The 11,794-nt window shown below is 32.0% G+C and overlaps 1 protein-coding gene across 1 annotated transcript; it reads right to left on the reverse strand.

Moving 5' to 3' along the window:
- Positions 1-485: 485 nt before the first annotated feature.
- Positions 486-1,076, reverse strand: LOC149562359 (uncharacterized). The gene has a single exon (XM_089827964.1). It carries the CDS (start codon positions 1,074-1,076, stop codon positions 486-488), a length of 591 nt encoding a protein of 196 aa, XP_089684090.1.
- Positions 1,077-11,794: the final 10,718 nt, after the last annotated feature.

The following is an 11,794-nucleotide window of genomic DNA, read 5'->3' on the forward strand; positions in this document are numbered from 1 at the left end:
AAGTATTCTCCAATAGGATCATCTTTCCAAATCAAAACATCCTCTTCATGATTCAAACAACAAGAATTTAGGCATTTAGCAAGCTCCACTAGATTTGGGTCCACCCTAAGAAGATTGACCCACATATCATTATTCCAATAATCACTAACCAAAGTACCAAACTGATTCTTGCACTGCACCATAAACCCATTCCATCTAGGGTCATCACAAAGGGGGTGATCCAAAATCCAAATGTCTTCCCAAAAAAGGACTTTCAATCCATTACCAACCTTCCATTTAACTCCTTTCCTTAATATATGTTTAAATTTTTTAGCATTCTTCCATATCTAAGATCCCCCTTGATTAGCATCAAAGAAAATGAAATGCTGAAAATCAAAGTTATCTGAATTGTATTTATCTACCCAAATGTTCCTCCATTCCCCCTCTTCCTTATTCCATCTCCAAAGAAGTTTAGCCAGTAAAAGTTCGTTCATAGTAGAAATCCTTCATAGCCCAAGCCCACCTTTCCCCTTAGGAATACAAACATTCTCCCAAGCAATAAGAGGGAGTCTCTTTGAAGACTCCATACCAATCCACAAAAAGGTCTTCCAAATTTTCTCAATAGCAAGAGCAAACTTTCTTGAAATCTTAAAGACACTCAAGGCATAAAGTGGAGCACTTTGAAGAATAGATTTCAAAACAATCACCTTCCCAGCCTGACTGAGGAGAGAACCCTTCCAGCCAGCAAGTTTGACATGAATCTTATCAACCAAAGAATTCCAAAAGCTGTTAGGAGGGGATAAACCCATAGGTAACCCCAGATAAGTACCTGGAAAAGATCCACTCTCACACCCAATAATCCTTTTAATCTTTAACTGTCTAGCTTCACTAACATTGATAAAGTAAATCACACTTTTGTTCCAATTAATGATCTGGCCAGTAGCATCTCCATAGTCAGTTAAAGCCCGCTTAATATTCCTTGCATTATGCACTGAGGCCTCCCCCATGACAATAGAATCATCCACAAATTGTTGATGCAAGCAAACTAGAGGCGAGGAAGACGAACTAAGACCTACAAAGTCTCCTTTGACAACCATATTATTAACATATCTTCCCAAGCACTCAGCCAAGATAATAAAAAGAATAGGAGAAATAGGGTCTCCCTATCTAAGACCCCTAGAAGCCTTGAAAAAGGGGGAAGGGGAGCCATTAACAAGCACAGAGAAGGAAGCTGAAGAAATTAACATAAAAATAAGATCCCTGAATCTCTTATTAAAGCCAAAAGCTTCCAACCCCCTTAGAAGGAAGTTCCAGTCAACTCTATCATACGCTTTAGAAAGGTCAAGCTTAAGAAGAAGCCCTTCCTTCTTAGAAACCACAAGAGAATGAATGTTTTCATGAATGGATATAAGGAATCCAAAATCTGTCTGCCCAGAACAAAACCATTTTATTGTCTAGAAATAATAACTGAAAGAATAGAGAGAATTCTAAGAGTCAAAACTTTGGAGATGATCTTATAAAAGAAATTACATAAACTGATAGGCCTAAATTGATCCAAACAATCAACACTCGGCTTCTTAGGAATAAGAGCAATAAAAGTACCATTAAGCTCTCTAAGGAGGTTTCTTGAGCCAAAAAATTCCTTAACCCCATTACAAACATCAGAACCAATAATATGCCAAAATTTATGAAAAAATAGGAGAGGAAACCCATCAGGACCTAGGGCCTTATCTCCTTCAAAAGAGAAAATAGCTTTGGAAATCTCTTCCATAGAAGGTATGGATGAAAGAAAAGAATTTTGGGCTTTAGAGATGCACGAAGGAATACAGTCCAGGAAAAAATTTTGCTTCTCAGCATTGAGGAAAGGGTCACATTGCAGCAAGCTGGAAAAGAACAACATGGCCTCCCTTTTAATAACATCTTCATTATCAGTCATTCCATCATCCATATTAATTTTGGAAATTCTATTAGCCATCCTATGCTTGAGGGTAGTCATATGAAAGAATTTGGTTTTCCTATCACCTTCTTTAAGAAAAACCTTTCAAGATCACTGTCTCCAGAACATTTTCTCCTTAGTAATAATATCATGAAGTTCAACCAACTTATCACTCTCCTCTTCCCTAGAAACCAGCTCATAACCATTAGCTTGAATCTTGTCTTGAATATCTTTGAGTTCCTCCACAATCTTGTTTTTGTTTTCAAAAATGTTACCAAAGTTGGTTTTATTCTAGATTTTGATGTTTTTCTTAACATTTTTCAATTTAGTTGCCACTCTAAACAAAGCAGTACCCTCAACATTAATGTTCCACCACTCCTGAATGAGACTCTCCAAAGTAGGATGTAGGGTTGATAACAAATACGAAGTTACTCTTCTATAGTTTGACTATTTGCATTACATATTTCAAAAATATTCAGGATGATTATCACACAATGTTGATTTTTATTATGGATTGAATTTCCTATGGAATTTTGTAATGGATTTCCCAAATTGAACAACACACAATAACTCAATGTCATTTCTACTTGATTAAAAATCTTAAACAGTGGCCTTTTTATGTGCCAGAGTGGAAATCCATGTTACACAATTTATGAAAAAGCATACAAAGTATGAATTTTATGCACAATTCAAGAATGTTCTACTTGGTTGAAAATTGTAACCAATGACCTTGCATAAAAGACCAAAAACTTATCAAGGAAATGCAATAGAAACATAATATAAATTTCAAGAAATAGTTGTACAAGTGTTGAATTTATGGAGAGGCATGTAGATTATGATTTATGTATGTAACACACATTTGTGAAGATAGAACTCTATGATTTTTGGGAGTGATGCAAGGATGAGTTTTTATGTTGTAATAACTAATAAACATAAAGAATTGAATATGTTTCTACTTGTTGAGCTCATTTGAACTATATTCCACAAATACAAAAAGTGTTTTGTTCAAAGACAAGGATATATTCTAGTGTGTAACTTGTTAACATGCATAAAAATGTAAACATTAAGTGCAAGCATCAATGTGCATCGAATAATACTCTTCAGGGCCTTGAGAATTATCAATTCAACCATCCCAGGTTATGGACAAATGAACAAATTCACAATTGGTGACTATTGACATATAATCAAGTTTAAGAATTGATGAGTGTTAAAGACTTTAGTATTATTAACTCATCACAAAAGAAAGTAATGCACATATAGATTTTATTCTAGTCCATATACTTGTAAACTTAGGTTCAAAACATGTGTGTTCCTATTACTCATTCCTAGATATAGACCTTGTTGGATACAATTGTCTAATTGTGTGTTGTCTTTGATGTTACACAAATGTCGTATCAATTGTCATTCAGTGCTTACCAAGCTTAGTTGATCAGCAAGGCAATTTTCCTTGTCTACTGAGCATTCCTGGAGTTTATTCTGTGAATTCAGTGTCTACCGAGCTCACTCGAGCATCAAAAGAGATTATGGTAGGAAGTAGTGTTAACCGAGCTCTCATGGTTAATGAAGAAAAGTAGGTCAGAGTCAGTGTTTACCGAGTTCACTCAGTCACCAAAGGATTTTGTAAAGTTTGTAGTATTAACCAAGCTTCTATTGGTTAACACAAGAAATCATCTCAGGATCAATGTTTACCGAGCAAGGTCCTTTAATGAAGGATTTTGTTAATTTTGGATATGAAGTTTAATTATTTCAAGTATTGATTCTAGCTAACTGTGGTAATGTTTATTGGTCATTGTAAGTTGTAATTGGGCTAACTTGATAATCTAAATGGTATAAATGAAAGGTCAAGTTGAGATTCTAGTGTATATGAGTGAGTATGCAAGTGTATTGATTGTTTGAAGAGGAAAGTGTGAGCGAATTTGAAGGATGGTCAAATATCCTTGAGGAGTAGCAAAGTTATATTTGATTGAGAAGGATATAGTGTGAAGCAGAAGAGAGATATGTAATCAGCAATTTAGTTGCATCTCATTTAGGTCATTTCATTGTTACTTTCTTACCATTGTAGCAGTGATTCCAAAATCTCTTAACAGAGTTGGTTTAATAGCTAGTTGTAAATCCCCTAACAAGGTGACAGTTCTATTGAATTGTTTTAATACCTCTTGCAAGGCCACTCCTTATAGGGTGATTAAATCCTCTAAGAAGGTCACACCTAATAGTGTGTTTTGTAACCTTTAATGAAGTTGGCTCCTAACAAGACTCACTTCAGAAGAGTGAAAATTAGTACCTAGTTACTTGGTGGTTTTTCCCATATTGGGTTTCCACATTAAATCTAGTGTCTCATGTGTTCATTTTATTTCTTTTATGCTTGCATGTTGATCACTGTAAATGTTTAAGATCTATTAAAGTATAACATACACTACATCTACTGAGTTATAGCATTTTTTGTATGTTTACCCAGTGATAGTAGTAAATAGTTTTATAAGACATCTAAGAGATCTATGGATTTTTTTTGTGGTAACTAATTCACCTCACCCCCCTCCCCCCCCCTCACTCAGTTACTACGTCTACATTTCCAATAGACCTTTAGTGGAAGCTTTCCAAGATACAACTCTATAACTAGCCTTCTCTTTGTCACACTCTCTCCATTACATCAGTTCTTAACATCGGTTTCCTATCCTCATTTCTCTTCCTTATAGGGAATTTTTAGTGGTAAAATGGAAGTACTTTAAATAGGATGTAGACTTCCACTTTATATGGTTACTAAACTACTCAAATATGTGTATGAGGGAAAGAGGTGGATTTCCAAGTATGATTCCATTTATGATCCAAATTATACTAGCTAGGACTTGTAACGCCCTACCAGGGAACCCAAGACAAATTAACCCATAATGTCACTAAGTTTTCTTAACATTTTTTTAAAATTAAAACAAACAAGAGATAACATAGCGGAAACAATAAATCATATACATACATATGAAGTACAATAATAAGTACATTTCTCAAGGGTTCCATAACATTGAATCACATGCATAAGTTTAAATAAGATTAAATATGACAAGTAAATCAAGTCCATGTCATGGAATAACGACAAGTACAAAATAACATGAAATACTATACTCGTACATAAAATGTCACATGGCATAACCAAAATGTATAGTCATCCTCTACACAAGTCATAGGGTATGAAATGGTAAAAGAATATACATCATGATAAGATACAAAATCTCATAGGATCTCAAATAATCAATGTACAATATACCAAACTATGACCATAGGACATAATCACAAGATCAAAAGAATAAAATAATTGTACAAGGTACATCAAGCATTGGCATCCAACTATTGGATTTCAATGGTATAAGAAACACTACCACCTAACCTTGTGGAACCTAAATGGACCACTCCCGTTGTGTTGTGGAGATAATCTCAAGTCCCAAATGATAACAATCCAAAAGTCATAACAAGAATCTAGGTCAAGGAATCCTAATAGCAATCTATCTCAAAGATACCAAGTACACAAGTAACATCTAATCCTAGAGGCAAAAAAAACATGTGAGAAACCTAATATGCATGTGGGCAAGTTTCATCACATAAGTCAACTCTAAGGTTATCATAGAAACCTTTCTAGACTCAGCCCACCTAGTGACCCTATGTGGCATCAGTATCCTTTCATACAAATAAGGCATACTAACAAGGCAAGATCGCAACCAAGCATCCTCACTACTCCCATCCTAGCCTATACTAGCACTCAAGGCATTGACGAAGTAATACACTAACTCTTGTTAACTTATTTTAACCCCATTAATGAAATATTATCACTTATTAATAAAACTTACAATGGGTTACCGAGGTAGTCTCTTTAGGGCTTTGGCCTCCATTACAAGCCACCTCCTAGCATACACAAAGATAACCTTCCCTCAGATCATAGTAGAATATCTCATAAAATTACAATAACCACATCAATCCTATACAAGCAACTAGAAATAAAATTTGATAATTGATAAACCCTTAAAGGTTATAACACAAAAATCACAACATGAGCTTACATACATAACTTATTCTCACCACAGAAACACATGAATACATCACAATGGTTGGGAATGAAATAATCATGACTAAACAACATCACACAAAAATATCATAACTCAATCACTTCCCAAGCTTCTGGTAAACATGCCTAACAGGTCAAAATAATAGGTTTCCCAAAAACCCATTGCAAGATAAAAAACAAAACCCCAACAAGTATATAAAATGAGTGTAGTTATTTAATTATTTTGTTTTATGACATAAATCCATATAAATTGATTTGCTTCAATATCAAGTTTTCAATTTCATAATTGTCACTCAATCTAAACTTTACCTATAATTCCCATTCATTATCATTCAAAAAGTTCCAAGTATAGAAATTCAATAATTATTTTATTTGATAAATATTAAATGTAATAATAATAAACTCTGTTTAAAAGTCAAAGTTAAAATAATATAAAATATGTTAAACCTTATTTAAACCAAATTTGACATTATATATGTATATGTAAAAAAGAAAAAAACTTAAAAACTTTTTACAAAAAATATTTTGAAAAAAAAAAAACTATTTTTTAGGTAGATACTGCCTTGCAGGCTGTGGCCTACCTTTTGAGAATGTGGTTTTCTTTGGGTAGACATAGACACTCTTGGGCAGGTGCAGACTCCCTTGGGCAGAGGCAGTCTACCTTTGGCAACCATAGACTACCTTGGGCAGACATGTGCGACCTTAGGCCCATGCATGAGGGGTGGGGGTGGTGGCCCGCCCTCCAAAAAAAAAGTTTTTTCTTATTATTATTATTTTTAAATCTTTGATATATCCATTACAGACCCCCCCCCAACCCGTTCAGGCACGTTTTTCCAGAATAAAAGAAAAGGGTTCAGATTTTAAAAAAATTGCAATGCCCTAGCTTTAAAATTTATTTTCTAAGATTAGCCTCTTCCATTGGGGTTTCCAAATTAAAAAATTCTTTTACATTTTACTAGAGGAAGATCTAATTTAAATTCTCATAGATCAACCACAATGATATACAATTTCTTGCAGGTACAAAGAAGATAGACGTATATCAAGAAATTTACTATGTTGAGTTCTACATAATTCCTACCTTGATTTGATGCTACAATCTAACAAAAGCACAATGATTGTTGTAATGTCCCACCAAGGAACCCAAAAGAAATTAACCTAAAGTTTCACTAAATTTGTAAAGTATTTCTTTTAAAGATAATAACTTAACAACAACAAATATAATATAGTGGAAGCATTAACATTCACGTAAATGCATACCATAAAATAGATTACATCTCTTAGGGTCATGTGATGTTGAATCAAATTTAAGTTTGATTAATACTAAAACCAATATATCCATATTAAAGAATAACTATAAGTACAAATTCCATTTAAACAATATATAATTACAGGATGCCACTCGGTAATAAATAGAATGCACAATCATCTATTGTATAGGTCACAGGGTATGAGAGGCTGAATAAACATCATGAAATAGATTACATCATCTTGTAAGATCTATGATATCAAATACAATACACTTAGAGTATAATCATCCATCATAGAAATACAAGATCAGATAAAAAGGAACATCAGAATAGGGAACATCTACACTAACACATATAGCAATGGCATCCAACAATTGGATCTCAATGGTATAAGAAAATGCACTATCACCCGACCTTGTCAAACCCAAAAAGGACCACTCCCACCATGTTGAGGAGATCAACTCCAATCCCATATGGATAACAAACTCAAAAGTCAAAACCAACATCTAGGTTCACGAAATCACTTGAAACAAAGCTATCTCAAAGGGTACCAAGACACAAGTATCAACTAAACCCAAAGGCAACAAAGTCACATAGGAAATCTACTATGTAAGTGAGCAAGTGTCATCAAATGAGCCAACTCTAAGATTACCCTAGCAGCCTCTCTGGACTCTGGCCCCCTAGTGTCTCTAGGCGACATCAGCATCCTTTCGTATAGACAAGGCATACTAACAAGTCAACTCTAAGATTACCCTAGTAGTCTCTTAGGAATCTGGCCCCCTAGTGACTTTATGTGGTACCATATCTTATTAATTCATTTTAAATCCATCTAATGAAATGTTATCACTTATTAAAACAACCTACAATGGGTTACGCAGGCAACCTCTTTAGGGCTCTGGCTCCATTGCAAGCTACTTCCCAACATGACATATAGATAACCTACCCTAAGCTTAGTAAAAGCAAAATATCTCATAAGATCATAAAATACACATCAGTTCTTAAACAAGCAACTGGAAAGCACTAAAATATCATTGATCAAAATCATAGATTTCACAAATGTAATCATCTTAACATGACTGATCCAAAATCAAGTACACATAAACTAATTACATGTCACAACATGACATCACCAAAATAAATCATTTAATTGCCTTAGTCCTATACAATAAATTGGAGAACATTCATAGATAACTGATCGAAGACTCAAAAGGTTATACCAGGAAAGCCACACTATTCACTTCAGTTCTACACAAGAGATACTAGAAAGCAATAATAACCATTTGAACAAATTCCTCATAGAATACACATGACACATTACTGTGGTTGGGTATAAAAGATCGTATACAAAATATCATCATGACATCACAGAACAAACCCCAAAGCCTCTGGTAAACATCCTGACTGGTCAAAGCTAAGTCAACCCTAAAACCCAACATTAGTAAACCACACGTTATAAAGAGTACATACAAAATTCATTTTCATAATTCATAAGGTTTTGAAAACACCAAGGTTTAATTTTCACTTATAGGTTTTCAAGTTCTCATTTTCATTTTCAAGTATTGCAGTTCATAATATTTTCGATCTCAATCAAGGTTTCAGTTTCCATTTCTCTAGTTGCTAGAATCACTATGGTTTCTGAGTTCACTAAAATCCCAGATGATTCAACAATTCATATAAATTTGTTTAAACATTGTTCATAGTTCAATTTGTTATCAAAACATAAGGGTTCATATTTTCATTATAAGTTTTCACCTTTATAAAGTTTATAAATTTCCCCTATAATAAAACCCATTTCCACTTTTAAATTCAATCACCCAATTACCACCAACTTATAAAATTATCGTCTCTATAGGATCATATATTAAATAATTAACCAATAATTATTTAACAATATTAAATAATAAAAATAATATCATTAAATAATTTCCTTCTAACGTCCTATTAACAGATTAATTAATTAATTAATTAATGGCTAATAACATATATTTTAAAGAAACTACTTAATAAAATAACATAATTTAATGATTAAAATGAAATTATTAATCACAATAATTATTATTAAATATTAAATTATTTTAAAATAATAATTATAAAATTATTAATAAAATTACACTAATTTATTAATAACTATAATTGTTATTTAATAATATAATAAAATTTATTTTTTAAAAATAATCATTACATTTCATATTAATTAAATTAATTAATTAAAAAAAAAATTATACCAAATAAATTAATTAATAATAATATAAACTATATTATTAAAATTAATAAATTTAAAATTTAAAAAAAGAATTACGTTGTAGGCCTGCCGGCCGACCCTTAAAAGGAGTTGTTACCATAGCTGTCTGTGGTCGTAGCACTTGTTGCATGTAGCCATGACTAGTATTGCCGCCAGGAGGGGAGTTGGGGTGTGGGACTCACCTCCCTCCCTATTTTTTTAATTTTTTAATATTAATTATTTTTAAAACAATTTAAAACAAGACCCACCCTCGCCCCGCCCCCCCCGCCCCCCCCCCCCCCCTTATTATTATTTTTAATAAATATTGTGAATTTAATGTGAAAGGGAAACCCAAATTAACCAATCAAATTTACATTCTAAATTTCAGTTTTAAACAAAAACCCAACTGATTAAAATTTACAAGCATGACGATTTTCCAAAAACATTCCATTCCTCAAACATGGATAACTTTGAAATGAAAATAAACTCATATTCATAATAGAGTTTCATTAAAGAAATCAAACAAATTAACAATTATCCAAGAATCGATATATCCAGACACAAAGTAGACAGAAGATTGGAAAACTGAAATTATTGTGAAATTAAACACTAGATTCTACCTAAATCTGATGCTAACCCACAAAAACACAATCACACGAACATGAGAAAATCTCTTTTCTCTAAAAACTTCATTTCCTAAGATCACTTCTCCAATATCCCTGTTTATTGCAAAATGAGCTCTAGATCTCTAATAAAGAGTTCTCCCCTAATTTTGGGCTATGATTGTGCAATCACGCGAGGGAACTTGCTGATCAATATCTTTTGATATTTAATTATCTTTTACATTTTCATGCACACTTTTTACAATTTAAAATATCTTTATTTAATTAATTTTCTTTCTTTCTTTAATCAATTTATTATATTTTAATTTCATGCATAAGCTCTATGCAATTTAATTAAAATCAACTTTATTAAATAATGCTTTCTCTCTTTAGTTAATTACGAGACATTTTAATAATATATTTATTAATTCAAGTAATAATATTATTTAGAGTTTATTATTTAAATAAAACTCTTAAATAATTATTATTTAATTTAAATATGTATACCAAAATTAGAACTTCAATAAAATCTTTTAAATATAAATATTTTATTTTATTAATTTCTCAATTAATTAAATATAATTAAATATAAAATTTCCATTAAATTAAATCATTAAATTATCTTTTAATTTGATTTAATTATAACAAAAAATCACAATAGACCCATAAAACCAAATACGACAATTCAACTAAAAGTCAAAGAACAAAGTCAAACTCTAGGGTGAAAGTCACAAATTCACTTCACTTGATAAATTTGGGAGGTAAGCAACTTAGATACTTGTCCTACTTTCTAGGACAATTGGCTTAGGTTAGGATTTGGACTCAAGAGTTATCTCCCCACTTATACCATTGAAATATTGTGATAGGGTACGCTCATCCTAGCAATTCACGGAAGTTGATACTCGATACCTGCAATCTACATAAAATCCACACATGTACAAACACATATATTCTAAACTAAATAGGCAATGGCAGGAAGTGATACATCATGTACATCCCGACTAGCAGGTGAGTACAACTCCTTTCCTACATCCCAACTAGCAGGGGAGTACAACTCCTTTCCTCAACTACATCAGAAACATCATACATAAAGTAAAACAAACACGTACACCATACACATGCAAGTATGGGCTAAGTAACCATAGAAACTGCATATAAATCATTCCTCTAACTAACATCATGAAATAACTGAAGCTAACTAAACATACATATATCTTCATCAAAATAATCATAAACACATTAAATAACTAGTAACTCATCACATATAATCAACTAAGTATAAAACACATCTAATCAAATCTAATAACCAAGTACTAATAATCATAAAACGCAATTAGAAAATTGGCCTAAAAGAATTCGACAATACAAGAGAAAATTTAAGTAGGGGTAGATATTACAAGTGCAAAAACTCCCATCTCCCAAATCCTTCCGAAAAAACCTGTGTAGAAATGAGCTCTAATCTCTTAATAAAGAGTTTAACTCATCCTAGGGTTTTTGGTTTACGAACATGTAAAGGCCTCTTCTTTTATTATTTTAATCTATTTAATTCCCTTGTGCACACTTTTTGCCTTTAATTAGAATAAACTTTACTCAAACTATTCCAACATCATTCCTATTAAATAAGAAGAAATTTTTTGAAAACATGTTTATTAATTTAACTAATAATAATATTTAAAGTTTATTATTTAAATGCAACTTCTAAATTTATTATTATTAAATTAAATAAATATAATAATGTCAAATTTAGTCATTTAATTAAAT

This window comes from Cupressus sempervirens, chromosome 4, assembly GCF_028749045.1.
Source record: "Cupressus sempervirens isolate cs-2001-9-10 chromosome 4, ASM2874904v1, whole genome shotgun sequence".
Taxonomy (NCBI): Eukaryota; Viridiplantae; Streptophyta; class Pinopsida; order Cupressales; family Cupressaceae; genus Cupressus; species Cupressus sempervirens.

Bases quoted from the DNA above. Each gene is read 5' to 3' on its own strand.
- LOC149562359 (XM_089827964.1), bottom strand. From the start codon at position 1,076: ATGGTTGTCAAAGGAGACTTTGTAGGTCTTAGTTCGTCTTCCTCGCCT.